The sequence below is a fragment of the Borostomias antarcticus genome (assembly GCF_949987555.1).
Source record: "Borostomias antarcticus genome assembly, chromosome: 4".
NCBI lineage: Eukaryota > Metazoa > Chordata > Actinopteri > Stomiiformes > Stomiidae > Borostomias > Borostomias antarcticus.
Genome location: NC_140237.1, coordinates 15,781,363 through 15,802,676, shown reverse-complemented (window position 1 = coordinate 15,802,676; position 21,314 = coordinate 15,781,363). Strand labels below are relative to the sequence as shown.

General features: G+C 43.8%; 1 protein-coding gene across 1 annotated transcript; it reads left to right on the top strand.

Moving 5' to 3' along the window:
* The first annotated feature begins 2,264 nt into the window (after positions 1 to 2,264).
* Positions 2,265 to 4,578, top strand: cebpa (CCAAT enhancer binding protein alpha). Its single transcript, XM_084436646.1, has one exon. It carries the CDS (start codon positions 2,518 to 2,520, stop codon positions 3,403 to 3,405), a length of 888 nt encoding a protein of 295 aa, XP_084292772.1. The 5' UTR covers positions 2,265 to 2,517; the 3' UTR covers positions 3,406 to 4,578.
* Positions 4,579 to 21,314: the final 16,736 nt, after the last annotated feature.

Genomic DNA, 21,314 nt, shown 5'->3' with positions numbered 1-21,314 from the left:
GCTATCATGTAATAAAATACTTTGGGGAAGTACAGTTCTCTAGAAACTGTCACCTTTATGAAAGCTGCATTCATGCCCTAGGGCCACTTTACTTCTGAATAAAACAAATGAAAATAGGTAGGCTATTCTATTGACCTAATTGTTTTGTATTTTACATTGATATAGGTTTCAGGGGAACACATTGAACATATATTGTATATAAACGCATTGCTTATCATGTATTTGCCCTTCTTGCGCTATTATTATATTTTGCACTGTATGTCATTTGCATTGTCTTGTCTTTGCACTGTCCTGTCTTGTTCTTGCACCCTGTCCATTGTTGTCTATTTATTGTATACACCAACAGTCCAGAACAAATTCCTAAAAGGTATATGTGAAAACCTACCTAGCTAAAATAAATCTGATTCTGGGAGGAACCCTTTCAGATCAGGTGGAAGAACCTTTTTTGGAGGGAAACATGTAACCTTAGAACACCTACCTACTGTGGGGTATTCGTCTTTATGGGTCAGATCCTTTAGAGGAGGTTTGCAAGGGAACACAATGTGCAGCCTAGATTTACTACTGTGCAGATCTACACTAGGAGGTTACACATTATACACCCCAGTCTAGCAGCAATCAGAGAGAATGACTCGTATTTCACCACTGGGTGCGCTGCATTCGTTCCTATACGGCCATGTTATTTTGAGCTGTCTCACTTGAGATTGAAATATCGGCTACCACTCATGGGATAATGAGAAAAGGCTGCTATCACCACTTCGGCTACTTATTCAATTTCCTTGAGACTTTCATCCAGAAATCAGTATTCCTATATCATAGGCACTCTTTAAACAATTTATACTTCACTGGGAGAAATAAGTATAGCCTACCATGAATTAACTAGTTCAGCCAGTCGTGTCTGACTGACCCATGCAGCCTGTGTGACGAAAAACACCTCTAGCCTACTTGCTTACTGGACGGTTTCCCTGCTGCAACAATAGAGGGAGCTCCCAGCCCGCCGACACGAGCCGTGGTGACTTGGTTCCTACATTGCAACGCTCGCGACCATGTCACTGCTCTTTGCATAGTAGCTGACTATAGTGTGGGCTATGCTTGCTTTCAGTAGCGTTCTATCTTCGCACTGGCATTGCATTTGACGGCCTGCGCGTCTGCAAATGACAAGCATGGTCAATGTTAAACCACTCAATCAACCAATCTTTGGACATCTCAAAAACATAAGGTGTTTTTATATTAGGCTACATTTAGGCTACAAATTTTGTTATTTGTAACGACATAGGCATAGCTTAGTCTATATTCCATAAAGACATTGAACTATAGCCTACACATTCGATATTTATCACAGAGTTATCATCGAAAGAAAACTCTTAATGCATCAGTTATATGTCTTTCAGATAATCAAGTAGGCTACTTTTCCGTTATGGTTTGGCGAGCGCAGGGTCCTAACCTCACGACGCACAGTGTCCACCGCTGTTGCATCGTGCGTTAAAGCCACCTGTTTACCGATAGCGCGCAACAGGTAGTCGACCCCCCACCCCTCCCCGCTGTTCTCCTGCAAGGGATGTCGCCGATCTATCGGATGCAAAAGCGGTTCATTGCAACTGTCTCAGCTCAGACGTCTGATCTACTGCCTATCCGTGTGGAACGACTAACTGATAAAGTCCTGCAGCGATTCCGGCACCCGCATAGAATGTGAACAGCAGGCTAACCAATACATTTAAATGAATTAAATAGGCAATTTCAACGCATTAATGATTTAAAACATGCTTTCATATTAAGTAGGTTGTACAGTTGAAAAAGTCGTTAATTTCTTTATAGACTATACTCTGCATAGCATAACTAATTATAGCCTACAATAATAACCGCTTAAAACACTGAATAACAAGAAAAAAAGACTGCTAAATAATACATTGATTTAAAGAATAATTCGCTGAAGTTATCCACATTTCCACATTGGAGTCCTGCGCCTACACTAAGATTAATTGCTGTTGCATAGTGATTAATTAATATATAAATCTATAGCGGCCTAGTCTGTGTCTACCCATACACAGCCTATATTGTTTTATGCAGATATATTGGACAGGAGGTAACTTAAATCAGCCAACCATACTCTAAAATCTTCCATACAGTATAGTGATATTGGATTGGATAAGTGTAGGCTACTACTACCCGCAGCGCGCAATAGGACCCTGTGCGCTGCGCGCCCCGCCCTCTTCACTGTGCTGTATAAAAAGGCAGGGTGAAGAAGAGTTTGACAGTTGTGAGGTTCCAATGCGTGAAGTAAGCTAGAGTTGAGTTTTACCAGTCAACTACTCTTGAGAAATCGCCTCTCTTAAGGAGTCACAACATTTCAAATCCTGCGCTCCTCGTGGCAAATAAAACCACCGTTTACTTCACACCTGGAGAGCTAGGGCACCTGAGAAGGAGATTTCCTCGTTTGTAGCCAGCGCGGCTTTCTCCGGTACTGCGAGCAAGCTGGATTCCCGGAGCTCCTCACCATGTCTGGCGGGTTATAGATACTCCATGGAGCAGCCAAACCTCTACGAGGTCGCTCCACGACCCCTGATGACCACCCTTCAGAATCAGCAAAGCTCCTACTGCTACAAAGACCCCGCTGTTGCCGGAGACCTCAGCGAAATCTGTGAGAACGAGAACTCCATTGACATAAGTGCCTACATTGATCCTGCAGCCTTCAACGACGAATTCCTTGCAGATCTATTCCATAATAGCTCGAAACAAGAAAAGCTCAAGCTGATGAACGGCGAATACGACTATCCCCACAGCCATGGGCACGTCAACGGCGCACCGGTGGCGCAGCAACAAGTATACATGCCCAACTATATGGACTCCTCCAAATTAGAGCCCATCTATGACAACGCGTCAACAAGAATCCGACCTGTGGCCATAAAGCAAGAGCCTCGAGAGGACGAGGACATGAACCATTCCATGCCACCCACCTACCACCATTCTCACCAACACCATCCGCAGCACCTACCGCATCTCCAGTACCAAATTGCGCATTGCGCGCAGACAACGATGCATCTGCAACCTGGCCATCCGACGCCTCCACCGACTCCGGTGCCAAGCCCACACCACCAGCAAAACGGCATGTCCGGCGGGTCTATGAAGATGATGGGTGGCAGTGATCGGGGGAAATCCAAAAAGAACGTTGATAAGAGCAGCAGCGAGTACCGATTGAGGAGGGAGCGAAACAATGTTGCGGTGAGAAAGAGCAGGGACAAAGCCAAAATGCGCAATGTTGAGACGCAGCAGAAAGTTATTGAGTTGGCTTCAGACAACGAGAGACTGCGCAAGAGAGTGGAACATCTCACTCGGGAACTGGACACGTTACGGGGCATCTTTAGGCAACTCCCCGATGGTTCTTTCAAACCCATGGGCAACTGCCCTTGAAAACGGACTAGTATGATCATGTTGGACTTTTAAAAGACTTGTACAATGGTGTGACTGCTGGATATACGCGCTATATATCATCTGACAGATTCTGCAACTGTTTAAGGAGAGGCCAGGCAGCTGAGGTATACATGTGCCTTTTGCGCAAAACGATAAGCTCATTTACCTGTTTGAACAGTGGACTTGCGGTTGTTTTGTGCCTTTATAATAATATTGTGTGCTAGTCACGCAAAACATATCAGTGCAGCTATGGTAGGGCATGATTTTAATCATAATCGTTAGCCTGTTGTTCATATTGTAAAGTTACCATCTTGATATCCTTTCCTGTCTTACTCATGTTTGCGCCTTAACCTATAGAGCTATAAAACGCGAAGTGCACACTGCTTTCCAATGTTTATTTTTGCAACGAAAAAAATATGCGCACTGATATCTTGCCATTCTTTCTATCCAAACAGAGAACCAATATACCATAAGGTACAGAACATACTCTCGTCTGGTGTAAGCTAATTGCATTCACAGGTTGGGGTGATCAATGGACTGAACTATATGCCAAAGCCAAGGACTGGAATTTGTTATACTGTGGTACCTGCTTCATAAGCAGTTTATTATATGCACTATATGTCGTCAAAATACGACCAAATGAAGCACATTGTATTTTGAAAAATTGCCAGGTTTGGGTACTGATCTAAAAAACGCCTCTCAGTGTACGCTTTATAAAGTTATACCTTTGTATTTATGTATAATTGACAAAAATGTGAAAAGGGTTCCTATGCAATGTCTGTTGCCGTCTTCTGTAGGCCTATGATTTCACACGAAGATCACGTCGTCGTTCTTTCTGGCTGGTTTGGCTGTGAACCGCGGTTCAAAGCTGGCTCCTCAGTGTTAACTTCAATGACACTGTCTATTTTTTCTCCGACTACAAACAAACTCAGTAATTCAGTGCCTTTTGACTTCTCTGAAGTGAACTTTATCACTGGCTGAACTTCTTGGATTCTATTATGTTAAGAAATAGACTTACAGCAAGAAAAAAGGAAGCACTTTTTTTTTTTTTTACAAACTCCTATTGCCATGTAATACAAATGTTTTAAGTACAACTTTTCAATTGTAAAATGAACCTATATATAAATGCCAAAAATTATGAATTATAATAAAAGAGCATCGTCTTATATGACATTTCGTCTTGGTTTGCTGTGTTTTACGCATGGGTCTAGAATAGCCTAGCTGTGCTTTAATTGAAAATAAATTATTAGTTTAACATACGACCATTGAGCATGATAAGAGGTCAGCATAGCAATTAGAATACAAATGTCTCTGTCAATTATCTGTAGCTATAACCTAATTGGCTCTCCCAGTCAGATGAAAGGCACCAGTCGGTAGGTGGCGCTTGTCTAGCGCAGGACTGCATACAAGACTCGTCTGGTACATGTAGTTGTCTTTTTGATCCATCTTTTACTTGTCAAGACAACACCTTTCCTCAAACTATCTCAGATGAAAACTATTTTAAGTGACATAAACTCCAACATTATAACATACTGTAAAATGCCCATTCCAATTTGAATGATATGCATATGAAAGTCATATAGAATCTTAGAGTTTAGTCGTATAGTTGACAATTTTAAAAATGTTTAAAAAAAACAACAACCTTGGTAATCAAATAGGGCTGCACCTGAACATAATAAATAAACCCAACACCAGATCAGTACATGTAGGCCTAGTCTAATTATTCAGAAAGCCTTTTATCATCTTTATGAGTTTCCACCATTCATTCAACTTCATGCTTCTCATAATAGACATTTCAGTGTGTGAGAAGACTCGACATGGCACGGCACATTTTGCTGTGAACTGCCTGCATGGCAAGATCAATATTTAAAATATTTAAATGTATGCACACAAATGTGTGTGTGTTTGAGGCAATGGTGCAATTCATCAGTGCATAACCACATGAATCAAACATTCATGCCAAGTTTTCTCTCATCTCTCAACCCAACATTGATCAGGGGAGAGTGTGAGAGACATGGTGGAATCAGTCACCAAAACAAAAAAAGTTAAGGTAGATGGATCTCAATGCTAATTTGCAATTGACAAGACATCATTTTTAATCTGGATCAAGAACGTATAATTACATCCAATTTATGAATCATCTCCTGTGTCTTCTCAGTTATTAGATATTCCTTAATGATAAGATCCCACAAATACACCAAAGCTGATCAGCTCAATGATTTTATTCATTTCTACTGTTTCAACAGGGCAGCATATACAATGGCCATCATTGCAATATCAAACTGCAGAGTGACAAACTACAGGAGACAGTGTCATGCATATCCCATGGCTGGGGTGTGTGTGTGTGTGTGTGTATGTGTGTGTGTTTAGCAGATGAGGGGCTCTGTGAGTGTGTGTCTGTATACTGTAATCTCCCCAGGCCTGGCAGATACAGTATACGTCTGAGGGAGATGGGATCAGTCTCTCCCATCCATAGTCAGCCAGCGGTGTGCTAGGTCAGGCCAAAGGCCAGGCCAACACCCCCCCCCCCTTCCAGCAGTGTGCTAGGTCAGGCCAAAGGCCCCCCCCACCCCCACTCTTCCAGCAGTGTGCTAGGTCAGGCCAAACCCCCCCCCCCTTCCAGCGGTGTGCTAGGTCAGGCCAAACACCCCCCCCCCTTCCAGCAGTGTGCTAGGTCATGCCAAACCCCCCCCCCCTTCCAGCGGTGTGCTAGGTCAGGCCAAACACCCCCCCCCCCCCCCCCCCCTTCCAGCGGTGTGCTAGGTCAGGCCAACCCCTTCCTCCACTTCTCCTGTGATTCACAAGAGTTCTCCTGTGATGAGGTGAAGGCCTCTAAAAGAAAACATGTGATGACCCACATGTTGGCCTGTGATCTCCTCTGCAGGTGAAGAGACGAAGACACATTTCAAGCCAAGACGTCCACCAGATTTGCAATGCTGGTGAATTCATTCATATCCACAGCAGGCAACCCTCACATTGGGTGACACTGCTAATCCATTCCGGATGCCCACCACCATCCCCACCCCCACCCACACCCACATCACGTTGACGGCTGCGGCTGCAAAGGTTATGACCGTGGCGTGCATCTATACAACACCATGGCTCCTCTTCCAGTTGGGCTGGAGAGTATATGGTGGAGCAGGCCAACTTATCAGAGAGGTTTTGGACGGAGAATCTCACACCGGATGGAAGACATTAGCTGTTAGTTCCTTGCTTGCCTTTTGATTTCTTGAGGATCAGCATCCGCTGGCCGCTTTCCTCCTGTCTTCCCCACTCAAACGTTGACGTATCGGTTGTATGGTTGAAGCAATATTGGCATTACAATAGCATGTTTGATTCCAAAAACACAAATCTACTGAACATAATGTTTCAGGAGAAATGTGCTTGAATGAGTCCTCATGGTGTGTAATGATAAGGGTGTAGAACAGAAAGCCAATACGATTTGGTTGTCTGATAGATACTTCAACTTTAGAGGACATGAACACTTTCCCATGCTATAGAATCTGTTATTCTGTGTGTGTGTGTGTGTGTGTGTGTGTGTGTGTGTGTGTGTGTGTGTGCGTGCGTGCGTGTGTGTATGTGTGTGTGTATGTTTGAGTCTGCATGGCTGTGTGATTGGTGGTGTTGGTTCTTCTATGTTTTATTTGCCCCGTATCTAAGTGTGTATGTTCTATTCGACCATCCACTTTTTATATTTGGCCTGTGATAAAAAATTAACCAGCCCTTTCATTACCTTGGACCATGTGGACTTGAGAAAGCACTGTTTTCGCTGCGCACACCCCAGACAAAAAACGTTTGTTATGGACCCCCCTTTTTTCTACAGTTTCCTCCTCATCCTCTAAGAAAAGTATTATAGTATCTAACATTGGGATTTAAGGCCCAGTATTGTATCTGGGCCTATTCCGTTGTGATACCACAATTATGCATAATTCACATTCAATCCTTTGGGGGCAACATTGGCTAGCAGCCCCAGAAAGCACATGCGAAGCACAAAAACAAATTTGTCCCACAGAAAAGCATCAATCAAAATGTAGTTAGGGAAAAATATATCTCTGTTTAACTGAATCATTGGGTTAGTTGGCAGTTGTTGGCACTGAATGAAAGAATGAGGAACTTGAGAGAGATTTTCAGAAGACAGTTTGTTTTCGTCTCTTGAAAGACATTTAGTGGCCTTTTTATGACTATATGAAGAGAAGATTCACTGCTAAATTGATTATGGCAGCTGCATGCCCAATGTAATAGATATGTATTTTATGGCAGATCTCCCTCTGCCCAGTTAGTCCTCTACAGCTCATTTCAGTTGTAGCTTTCTTTAGTTCTTTCTAGTGTTTTCACTGGAACATATTTGTCACATTTTGATGGTTGCCCACACCCTTTCCCCCCGTCATTATAGTACAAGAGAGGGTAATTCTAGGAGGGAACGATGATGATGATGATGATGATGATGACAGTAATGAGGAGATGTATTGTACCCACAGTTACAGACTATGATCATTGTTGTGATAACAGCTTTGATTTTGTTTTATGGTATCCCTGATTATGTCATGTAATGTTTAGTTCACACTACACTCTGAGTCATCAGGGCTCTCAGGGTCGTCCAGATACTTAGGTGTTTGGATGAAGGCCGGGGCGGGAGGTTGTTGACAACCGTAGTGATGGCGGATGGATTATGTTGTTTTTGACCGATGGGTAGATCATGTAAAAGCAGAAAACCTTGAGTTCCTTTGAGAGGGTGATGGGCAGACAGGCCTTAGCACACCTCCAGGGATAATTCAGCCCTTCCTCCACCCTCTCTATAACTGCTAAACATCTGGCCACGCTATAAACTGAGTGAGCTAACCCTGTATTACTGTAAGTACAGTTGAGAAAATAAAAGTGTCTGTTTATGCTAATAAAACATAGCAATCCGTGTTTATGGCATTGCGAAGACAAACACAGGCACGCACAGCGGTGTATGGGAAGAACTCCAGAGTCTCATCACTCAACTCGAGGATGGAAGAATTCCATTGTTGACCGCTGAGAGCACAACATCATATTGCGTTCACAGCAAGATGAGCACTTATAGGGAGGTGAGCTAATGTTTTTAGCTCGGTTAGAGAGACAGAAGTCCATGATGACATCAATGTGCTGGAGATACCCGCTGAGAAAATAGGGCGAAGCAAAGAAAAGGAAACTCCTTTGAACTTCATTAACTCATATGTCACTTTTACCCCAAGCAACGTCTTTGTACAGTTATAGTGAGGAGGTAAGTATACAGCATGATACTAGTAAGTATGCAGCCATGAAATAACTGAAAGTATTTATGTCCACTGTGACCACTATTAAATAATTTCAACAAAGCATGTTGGACTTTAGGCTACAATGTGCTTTGTTGAAAATGTTTGGATTCGACCCTAACTGTTGTGGTAGAGAGAGTCGCCTAGTATTTAGCCTCCATACACAACATTGTGGTCCAAGTCAAACATTGCATTGCTTTATGGTTTGCCCCCAAAGACTGTTTCCACGCCCCATTGCAGGTTATGGTAGGTCTCTCATAGGCAGCGAGCTTAAGCAAATATCAAGTGATTCCAGTTCTGATGAAGAAAGACACTTGGGCAGTTTTGTGTTGTGTTGGTGTTATTACTTTCACAGCAATGCAGCATGAAGAGCAGAAGATAGCATCTAGGGTTTGAAGGACAGTCTTTGGTCCACTGTTGCGGTGCCACAATGCATTCAGGGGTGTCAGTGGCTTTCAAGCCATGTCGTGTTTCTGAGTCGCTTCGCCAGATGAGACGATACTCGTACCGTCACTGGTGATGTCCTTGCACGGTTTGACAATCAAAAACGCTTGCCGCCCCGTTAATGGTACAGAATGCAGCCTACAGTATATCTGATTCAGGCAAAGGTTTCCACAAAATGGCTACACTCCCATTCTCTCTCTCTTTCCCTATTTGTCAGGGCGTCAAGTGGTGTTGACACCGTCAAGTCCTTGGAATTATTATTTTCTTTACAGTTCTGGGAGACATTTATCCCCAGGAGTGTAAGATAAACAGAGATAAGGGTGACCCTAGATTGTTGGTTAGTATGCCTCATTATTCAGACATGTAGTTCTTACTTTGAAGACCTTTGAAGCAGTGGCAGGTTATCACTGTGGACTTCAGAAGCAGAAGTATGATTCTTTTGGGTCTCCCTGGTCATATGAGTAGTTATTGTTGTATTAGTGTTTGCCATGCTGGCAAGTTGAAAGACAATCCAAACACTGCAGTGCTCACTTCCTGGTAGAGTATCACTCTGCATCTGTGGTGCAGAGAAGCAAATGAAATAACTACCGCAGTGTGCTCCCACTGTTTTCTTTCAGAACGATTTTGAAAGGGTGAATCATTGTGAATGGAAATTGAGATTACACAGATGCCCAGTACTTGTTGCTGTTTGCTATAGTGTGAATGACGGTTATAAAATAGTTGTAGTTTTTATTTTCATATTGTTTTAACTTTTTGTTTTAAATTTCAGTTTAGTTTTAATTAGTTTTTGCTAGCAGGTTTGCTAGTTTAGTTTAGTTTTTATTTTTTGAAAATGCTTAGTTTTACTGTAATTTCTTAGTTTCAGAATTAGTTTTAGTTTTTTTTCTTCTGCGCTAGCTTTCTTAGACCATCCTGATCTCGTGAGTTCAGGTTGTTTCACTCCGTTTGAGAGAAACCATCTGGCACCTCGGGTTAATTCTGCTCAGGGGCACAGCTAAAAAAAGTTGGAGGATAGCTTTCATATCCACCCCAAATACTCGGCTTATGTATGAAATAAAAAAAGACTAAAACTAAAGACATTTTCTCTATAATGTTAGCTTTAATTTTAGTTAGTTTTGTAAACACACAATACAGTTTAAGTTAGTTATTGTTTTTTTGTAAAGCCTAGTTTTTGTTTTTATTTATTATAAAATGTTTTTTCACACCTAGTTTTCATTTTTATTATTTCGTTTTCGTTAACTATAATAACCTTGGTGTGAAACTGAGCTTCTTGTTTCATATCAACCACAAATACACATCAGGGAGAGATGGCTTTCCAAGGAAAAACACTGGAAATGTCTAAAAGGAAATTTCAATATTTTGCAGTATAGCCTGTTAAAAGCACACACAGCATAGTTATCTTTCAGTATCAGTTGTGGACAAGTTTGACAAACCATTTTTTTCTTCACTTGTATTACAGCATTAAGATGTATTGAAGAAACATGGAATATTAACGCAACAAGCCGGTGAACTGTAAATAAGGCCCATTATGGCGTTTGATCAACCCCAGTTTGTGATGTGGTCAGGATGTGTGCAATATGGAAAGCAAGGCTTCACAGATGGCTGGAACCTGCTGATGACAAACGACCTGCTGAATCAGACTTTTAAAAGCTCTAAAGTCCAAAATGACCTTAATAATGCCAACTGGCCGCCCTCCTTCAAAGATCCACATTGGTCAGGAGCTCAGATTTCCTCTGCTTGAGCTTCAGAGCCAGATTAAGGAGAACAAGTACTAAGGAATCTAAATCTAAGAAGCCCAAGCTCTATTGCTTTTGGCAGTTTGCGGGTGGTTCATTTTCCTGGTTCTGCTGTGGTATCGCTTAACTTCCCTGTCGGTGCCCCCCTTCTCTTTTGAGTTAGGCCTATATGCTTAATACCAACATACCTACAAACAGGCTCCTCCATACCGCCTCCATACCTGCAAACAGGCTTGGTGACCACAGTCTCTGCACAGCTGCAGCAGTGGAACCCAACGGTGTCAAGGAGTCTTCAGAAATAATAGCGTATAACGAGAGGGAGAAGGGTGCTGCTGACATGGTAGGTTTTAGGGGAGGTAGCACATGGTTCCAGGTTTGGGGGTACTGGACGGGGCTGGGGAGGCCGGGGGAGGTTGAGGGCTGGCTCCCTGATGTGGAGCCTAGGGAGCCGTAGGTCTTTGTGGTTCTGAGGCCCATGGCGTCTCTAGTCCTTGCCCAGCGGGCAGCACTGAGTCTGGGAGGCCTCTGGCAGCCTGGTCCCGGCCCGTCTGCCCGCCAGTCAGCAGAATTCCTCCGGCACCGGTACTGTGTGTGCAAGGCTCGGCACCAGCAGGCCAAAGGCATGCTCAATTGGAAGCAGGGAATTTGGTCCCTTTTCAGGAGAGCAGCAGAACTTGAACATGGTTCTCTCTGATCCATACACAGCCCCAGAGGACAGGCCTGGAACAGATGGGTTTGATTGAAGGCCTAAAGGACTTGAGTTTTAGTCAAGTCAAGATTTTTTCAGTATGTGATATTATTATTCATATACAGCATGATACAGGGCATTGTCCAAACATTCTTCTATCGTCATTGTTACAAGCCTGTTTTTCTGGAATTCTGTATCACAGGGCATATTTGACAAATCTTCTGGCTTTATGCCACTGGCAAAAGTCAATAACTTAAAGTCAACAAGGAAAAATGTATGGTGCTTACTGTAAATAGAGATAAAATAGAGATAAGATAAACCACCCTTAGGTAAATTCCTTCATTTCTGAGGCCCGTTGTTAAAACAACACAGACTAATACAAAGTGATACATTCCACAACTCCACATATTTTAAACCACTTTATTTTGGGCGGTATGGAAATTTGTTCCAATCTCTATTTTGGATCTGCAGTTAAGCTTTGAACTCTTTGGAGGTTTGGTTATGCTTAATCATTGTGAAAAGATTAGTATCTGGCCTGGAGAGAGGCACGTTTGCACGGCCTGTATTTCCCCCAGTGTCAGAGGTGGTTGTTCTGCCGGGCCCTCAGATCTGGTACAGTAGGCCTGGTGGTTTTGGATCGGACCCAGCAGCAGGACTGAACCTCCCCAGCCCAAGGTGTGATGTGGCTGGGTTACATACTCAGTTAGGGGTGTACTGGAGGTCAATGGGAATTATGACTTGAGGCCTGGAGCTGAGAGTTCATTTTTTGAATCTCAGATGGATGATATGAGCCAGTGATTGATCTCAGATGGATGATATCAGCCAGTGATTGAATCTTAATCTCTTCTATCAATACAGTTGTAAAGATAAAGACAATCCTCTTAGGGCAAAGTCACCTTATCGTGAGGTTTATGTTGTTTGATCATATGATGATCAAACAACATATAACAAGATATATAAGATGCTGGAAGATCATAACAATATGGCTGACTCATAAGATTGATGTAAGCATGATCGGCCCTTTCTATCATTGGTTGATACAAAACAGAGGCACCGCGGCCTGTGGATCTGGGCCAATGGCAGGCTCCTTGGGAGGGACAATTGTTTCTCCTGATTATGTTCCATCACTTTTTGTCCAATCCTCATAAAGAATACCATAAACCCTTCTCATATATTTATTGTGGTTGGCCTCTGATCTTATGTGCAGGGAAAAGTGTTGACAGATTTCATTGAGGAAGTTATGATATATTCTGCTGTGTTCCATGTAAGTAATATTAGATTTATGCTCCAATGCACCAACAGTTGGGATTGGATTATCTGGGTATTCTACTAACGATTTTCCACAGTCTAGATAAGTGCGCTCGAAGTGTTTGATCAGGCACTCACCTAGATTGATATTCAAGAGATTCAAGATTCAAGATGCGTTTTATTGGCCATGTAATGTATATGGTTCACAATAGGAATTTGACTAGGGTTAAGGCATACTGTACGCTGTTGCAGATGACAAAAAGACAGGGTGCAGGACAGGACAGGACAGGACAGTGCAAATGCAATACAAAACAAAAAGTGCAAATACAAAATACAGTGCAAACAAAATACAGTTCAATATACAAAATACAATATACAGTACTGTATGGAGGCACAAAGGCAATTGATGTACTATGTACAGAATGGAGTGTGGTGAGTGTGTGTACAGTGTGTGTGCAGAGTGTAGTGTGGTAGTTGAGCGATGTTATATACAGTGTGTGCAATGTGTGTGCTGTTGAGGTATGTGGATCAATCAGAGGTCATGTGCAAGTGGGGGGGTTAAGGTTAGTGTTGGGGGGGGGGGGGGGGTGGGTCGTGGAGGGACACAAGCCTTTGTTAATGAGTCTGATGGCCACGGGAAAGAAGCTGTTTTTGTTGTGTGAGGACCCGGTCCCGATGGACCGCAGTCTCCTGCCAGAGGGGAGTGGATCAAAGAGACCGTGACCGGGATGGGAGGGGTCGGCCACCATCTTACTGGCCCGTTTTAGAGTCCTGGAGGCCTGCAGGTCCTGTAGGGATGGCAGTCTACAGCCAATTGATAATGTCATTACACTCTGTGCAGCCACTGTTTAGTGTCACCCATGTGGCAACCACGTGAAACATTTTAGACAGGCACCATGTCGCAGGGGGACAAGTCCGTGAGCCAAAACGTCTTCCCTCTGGGACTACGCATGTCTGAGTGAATCATACGTTTCGAGGCGGACATTTGTCGCATACGTGTTCTACTAATATGAGTGTTTGCGCACAGGTGAGGCCCGAGTTCAGAGCACACACTGTGTTTGCACAGGGAGGGGGTTCAAGCAAACTGCCCTGCCCCCCCACCCCCACCCCCCATCCCCTCATCCCCCCTTATGTCAATGGTTAAAGTCCCAAGATCACTCGAAGGCTATCCAACAGAGATCCCAAACTACACAGCAAAAAAAGTCTACTACCTCATAGGGCTGTTTGCTCAGGGCTGATAGCGCGTTAGTAATGCTTTACTCAGGGCAGATAGGCGCTCCGGAGAGGGAGGAAAGGGCAGCAGCCTGCCAGAGAGATGGGGTCACTGGCTGGGATAGGCAGGAGAGGTAGTTGTATGAGGGCGGGGCAGATGAACTCTCATAGACCCCTAGAGGAGAGGTATGTGCATTGTGTATGTGTATCATTTGGGGCTGCCTATTACAGGTGCTTTGTAAATATTTTCCCCAATTCAGACTAAAGCCACTGTACTTGTGACAGTATGTGGAACCTAACCAGTGACAGACGGAGCTACCTTCGTGGGCCTCAACCCTCACCAGGCGAAACCCCTAACTACAAATCTGTTGTTGACATCAATACATAATTTACACAAATTGACAAAGATAACCTGTACTCTAGTTTAGATAAGGCCTTTAATCCATACACGTGCAATGCTTTTCACACAAAAAAAGAAAGTGTGTTCTGTCAGCTCTGCTCTATGTCACTGTTCCTCCGGCATTCAACGTCTCATCCATCCAAGCAAAGAGTTAAAAGCGAGTGAAGAGCTTGTGCTCCACTTAATAGATGTGTGTGTTTGCCTCTCCGCTTCTCCCTGCGTGATTGATGGTATTGTTTTAAGCCAGGGAGGTTTGGAAGGCTTCACTATTGTTTCAGTTCTTGGCAAGAACAACTTTTTTCAAGCACAAAAAAACAGAAGAGGAGCAAAGAGGGGCGGATAGAAGGAGGGGGGGGGGGGGGGTCGACGGAGGGCTTGGGGGGGGGGGGGGGGGGGGGTTGGTGAATAAAAGAATTAGGAAACAAAACAATAGCTGTCTTTACACTCGTCGTTGGAGCTGACGAGATCCAGAACGCAGGACATTTTTCTGTCTCTTAATCGCTCTTCCCGTTTGGCAGTGTCGGGATCGACGGTATTCCGTTCTCAGCGCGCCCTCCAGGATGGCATGCCAAGACAAGCTGCCCACTCACATCCCAGAACAAGCCACCTCCCTCACCCCCACCCACCAACCACAGCCATGCATGCCCAGCCCACCCTGCCACCCCCCCAGGAAGACCAAGAGGGGGACAATGAGAGAAAAACCCAATGCGCTAGGAATGTACAACACACAAACAAAAGCCATCCAGCACACACTCCTCTCCACTATTATTCTTACAAGATGTTTTAAGCTCTGGTCTGGTCACCCTTGCTGACACAAACCACAGAATTTCTGATATTTCTCTCCTCTCTCTCGTTCTCTCTCTCTCTCTCGTTCCCTCTCTCACCCCCTAGAAGCTAGTGGGAATGTTCTGGGAAAACAGAATGCCACAGCGCTCTGCTGGTGGTCCTTCTCCATACAGCTGGTGCTGGATGTGGTGGAGGCCTCGGGGAGCGTTCGCCGTCCCCCCCAGTCCTCCCCTGGAGACAAGGTGTGTTGTTGTAGCGGGCCTTGTCGAGCTGTGATGGATGTGCGAATGATTTATTCAGTTCCCCCCACTTTTCTGGCCTCTCTGTTTTACTGCTAAACATTAAATGTCATGGTGAGGACTCTTTTCAGTGACTTCATGTTTCAGAGGCTGGTCCCTGATGGACGTTTAATTGACACATTATGTGGGATTGAGACAATGGTGTCAGGGATGAAGGCAAGCGACAAGTCTCCTCAGAGAGACGAGATCAGTTGATGATGCTGTGAAACGCTGTAGTTTACAGAACCTTGCGTCTCAAGAGAAATAGTCCCTGCCAAGTCGAAAAGGAGAAGTCCCAGCGGCAATGCCATGTCTCTGTCAGTGCCATTTTGTAACAGTTCTAATCTTCGACGCAAAATCTCCATTGATGGAGATTGTTTCCGCGCTGATGAAGCTTGTCCTCCAGTTCAAGATGCTCAAAGTTTACATTTTACTGGGTTTGTTCAATTACACAAAAGGAAGTCGAGAAAGAGCGGGAAAATGGGCAGCATATCCATCTTGTTCTGTTTATACAATCTTTGTCGAGCAATCCTGAAATGACACGAGACATATTTCAAGCTTCAAGTCGGGACAAATAACTTCTTCCTGGCCACAGAGTCCCTTGATGGTTCTATTCCCTCTTTACTTTTTTTATTCCCTGTGTGTGTACCCGAGCCAATGTGTGTTTGTTTGCGGTCAGGCTGCAATAGCTCTGTTTTCAACTGATTCGGGCTGCGTCCCAGAGGTGCCTCGGCTGGAAGACATAAATATTTGGCATCCAAACAGAGCAAGACAAACTAAAACAGAGCCTTGACACGGCGTGGACATGGTCGCCCTGCTGCGCCGTGACGGGCCGATCCCGCCGGGGGTCACCGTTTCCGGCAGTACCTCCTCACTAGACCCCGTCGTCGATATCGGTCTCCGGTTCTCCACAAGCTCGGAAGCTGTCTGCTGTTTGGTACGCTTCTCATTTAGTCCAACTTATGACTTTGACAATGAGAGTGATTCTCATTTGAACAGTGTTCGGAGAGTGTTTTATAATGACAAATGACTGTAGGGTACCACGTTGTGATTTTACCTTGGTGAGTTGAAGGCGACTCATCATTGGAGAGGTATTTTTATTTTTGTATTGTTATTTTTGGTTTGTTTTTGCATTCTCCTCTACTATCATCACGGGGACAACACCCCATATGCAGGACCTATTGTCAGTAAAAGCCTTTATATGGGAGTCATCTGTTCCTTGGTCTAATCTAGGTCTTAGTCAAGCCATACATGATGGCATCTAAGGTGAGGATTCTCTACGTTATTGTCTGGGATTTTCAGACACTGCAATACCATGGCAACGGTGTTATTGTGTCTCCGACAGCAGACTGAGCGTTTGAGGATTCATACTGGAATGCACCCATTCACAGAACAGGATTACATCTGATTATGCCTGTACCATATACTGTGTGTGTATGTGTGTGTGTGTGTGTGTGTGTGTGTGTGTGTGTGTGTTTGTGTGTATGTGTGTGTGTGTGCGTGTGTACGTGTGTGTGTGTGTGTACGTGTGTGTGTGTGTGTTTGTGTGTGTGTGTGTGTGTGTGTGTATGTGTGTGTGCGTGTGTACGTGTGTGTGTGTGTGTGTGTTTGTGTGTGTGTGTGTTTGTGTCTATGTGTGTGTGTGTGTGTGTGTGTGTGTGTGTGTGTGCGTGTGTGTGTGTGTGTGTGTGTGTGTATGTGCACGCGTGTGTGTGTGTGCGTGTGTGGTGATTATGATGGTGTGTGGTGGGAGGGTAAACTGCATTGTTTTATTCCTTCCACACCCATCCAATCCAGACCGTGGGTAGTGTTATAATCCACCAATTATCCACCTGTCTCAAATCAGACTCCACCAACAGGTTCTTACCCTGCACACCTGCACACATGCCCACACATAAACTGTTCTCTCTCTCTCTCTCTCTCTCTCTCTCTCTCTCTCTCTCTCTCTATCTCTCTCTCTCTATCTCTCTCTATCTCTCTCTATCTCTCTCTCATAAACACACGCACACACACACACACACACGCACACACACACACACACACACACACACACACACACACTTCCCCACCACACACCACAAAAACTCACACAAATGATTCACCGAATGCCTGGCACTATACCACACAATCAAGTCTTAAATGTCTAATCTTCTTCTCCTGATTGAGCCTCTTCACCTGTCTATTAAAGCCACTGCCACACAAGTAACAGCTCAAGTCTGCTTGTTGTCAGTAAACATAGGCACACACACACACTCCCAGACAACCTGTAACTTGAAACATTAGTTTCACTGTCATTCTGCATGGTAGCTTTAGTTTGCTGTTCTGTGTCGTCATCCATGACCCGGGCCAACTCTCTGTCAGAGCTGTTGTTTCTGGGGAACATTTGCTGATGCATTAATTGCTGCAAGAAGGCACATGTTGAAAAGGAAAATCCCTCACTTGGACAACTGGCAATACGTTTTTGTCATTTTCTGACTTTCATATTCAGTCATTGGAACAATAATTGTTGGATTTGTGAGTTTTCATGTTTGTTTTTTTCCCATTCATGTGTCATTATCTCTTTGTCAAATAGTGCAGTCTGGAAGACTAGCCGCGACTCATTGAGAGAGATTAGTAGCATTTAGGATATTGAAACTAAAGTGAGTCATCTGCTCAGTCCTCTGCCACTCTGTACCCAGTAGCAACAGAGAATGATCCCTGCTCCTAATAACAAGATACGGTTCATCTCCCGCACCAAGGAAGCAGGCGAAGAAGAGTTGCATAACCACCGTGTGGAACCTGCCGCATTACTAACAGAAAATGCCCTGCCATAGACTTAAAGGTGCTATAGATAACATTTTTATTAATAATTTGACGAATAAAATACACATCCTTAAAGCTTTTATAAAGGTGCGGAATAAAAGTATAACCCTCCAATGTTCAGTAATAACCCTTCAACGCTCAATAATAACCCTCCAGCGTTCAGTAATAACCCTCCAACATTCAGTAATAACCCTCCAATGTTCAGTAATACCCCTCCAACATTCAGTAATAACCCTCCAATGTTCAGTAATAACCCTCCAAGGTCCAGTAATAACCCTCCAATGTTCAGTAATAACCCTCCAAGGTCCAGTAATAACCCTCCAATGTTCAGTAATAAACCTCCAATGTTCAGAAATAACCCTCCAACGCTCAGTAATAACCCTCCAATGTTCAGAAATAACCCTCCAACGCTCAGTAATAACCCTCCAAGGTCCAGTAATAACCCTCCAACATACAATAATAACCCTCCAATGCTCAGTAATAACCCTCCACCGCTCAGTAATAACCCTCCAAGGTCCAGTAATAACCCTCCAAGGTCCAGTAATAACCCTCCAACATACAATAATAACCCTCCAATGCTCAGTAATAACCCTCCAACACTCAGTAATAACCCTCCAACACTCAGTAATAACCCTCCAAGGTCCAGTAATAACCCTCCAACATACAATAATAACCCTCCAATGCTCAGTAATAACCCTCCAATGTTCAGTAATAACCCTCCAAGGTCCAATAATAACCCTCCAACATACAATAATAACCCTCCAATGCTCAGTAATAACCCTCGGAGGTCCAGTAATATCTCTGTGTTGGGAGCGATCAGGAGTTTTTATTTTATTTTTGTATCTACATAAAATGGTATATATAGCACCTTCCTTGCAAGTAGAGTAGAGTATTAGGAGTTGAGTAGTGTAGAGTATTAGGAGTTGAGTAGTGTAGAGTATTAGGAGTTGAGTAGTGTAGAGTATTAGGAGTTGAGTCGTTTAGAGTATTACTAGGAGTTGAGTAGTGTAGAGTATTAGGAGTTGAGTAGTGTAGAGTATTAGGAGTTGAGTCGTTTAGAGTATTACTAGGAGTTGAGTAGTGTAGAGTATTAGGAGTTGAGTAGAGTATTAGGAGTTGAGTTGACCGTGTGGAAGACAGTAATGTTGTGGAAGTCTGTGTGTATTATTTTTCTCTCGCTCCACATCACAGGGGCTTAAACATACATGTACACACACACACATTCCATGCATGCTACAGGCTGACAGGGGCTAGAGGGGACAAACGTGTTTTTAACTGTGTGGTTAAAGTGTTACCTGGTCAGGGCGGGAGGTGGGGGGGGGCTGTGAGAGGGGACATAAACACACCCTACAGCACGCTCACATTCCACTGACGGACGCTAAGAAAGACACATGTACGTGCGCACACACACACACACACACACACACACATACACACACACACTCAGCTACATACTGTATGTACATAAACATCTGTATGAACACCCCCCCTCCCCCCCCCTCCCCCCCACACACACACACACACACACACACACACACACACATACACACACACACACACACACACACACACACACTCAGCTACATACTGTATGTACATAAACATCTGTATGAACAAACACGCACACACACATACTCACACACTGACATAAAGATATGTCACACAAATACTTATTACTTGGCAATACCCAGAGTACCTGCCCCCTGTGTTTTCTTCCCTGGGTGAGTGAACATGGTGTGATGGAGCCTCAGCCCAGCACCTGCGGTTGGCCTGTATGGGTGTGCTGGACTGACCACACTAAGTAAATACAAATACATTTCCTCAGAATGTACTGAGCTATGTTGTACAACCACGTGTGCATGTGCACACCAAGGTTATTATAGTTAACGAAAACTAACTAAAAAATGAAAACTAGGTGTGAAAAAACATTTTAGTTAACTGAAATAAAAAATAGGGTTTACAAAAAAACGATAACTAACTAAAACTGTATTGTGTGTTTATAAAACGTAATTTTGTAGAAGTAATCTGACGTTCGCTAGATGGTTTGTTTCGCACAGAGTGAAACAACATGAGCTCACGAGATCAGGATGGTCTCATGAGGCTAGCGCAGAAAAAAAATACTAAAACTAATACTGAAACTAATAAAAACTAAACTAAAACTATGCATTATCAAAAAATAAAAAATAAACTAGCAAATCTGCTTTAAAAACTAATTAAAACTAAACTGAAATTGAACACAAAAAGTTAAAACAATATAAAAAAATAAAATAATGAAAAACTGAACTATTATAACCCTGGCGCACACACACACACACGCACGCACACACGCACGCACACACACGCAGGCACACACGCACACACACACTCATCCCAAAATGCATGCATGCCCACACACACACAAACACACCATACGCCCTGGGACTGAACCACACACAGTACTGTATTTCTTACCTGATGGGACAGGGGCGGTAGCCCAGGGCGGAGCTTAAAGGTCAGAGGTCAACATTGGGAATGTGTGAGTCAGAGCTCAGTCACTCTTATGTTGTTTTTTTTCAACTCAGGAAACCTGTTAGTACAGTGCTTGGGTCCTCTTCCACTGAGACAGGAGGTGTGAGGATGCTAATGACAATTCGAACTGGTTATTTTTGCCGGGTTCACAGTCATTAACAAAGATTTGTATGAGTTACGCGTGGGGTGATTTCTGGTTCGACTTTATAGCAAAATGTATATTGTAAACTTTACATCGGTAGCAGTTTGTTATAGTATTTTAGTGTATACTAATGCAGTGCCCATTCAAAATGTGCATGTTCGGGCCAACTGCTAACAGTGCCCGGCACAGCGCCCTCTGGCTGCACTTCCTTGGGTCCTAGTGCCTGTTGAACATGTGGCTGATCGGAGCCGGATGATTAATTGCAGCTTTCTTGAGAAGCGTTCATCCAAACAACTTCACACCCGGCACTGCAATTCCTTGGGTCCTGAGCAATACACCTGGTGTATGTCAACTTCCTTCAGTGTTCCAGAGGAAAACCAAATACAGAC

What these genes read in the sequence shown, in the direction of transcription:
- cebpa (XM_084436646.1), top strand. Translation starts at nt 2,518, where the DNA reads ATGGAGCAGCCAAACCTCTACGAGGTCGCTCCACGACCCCTGATGACC.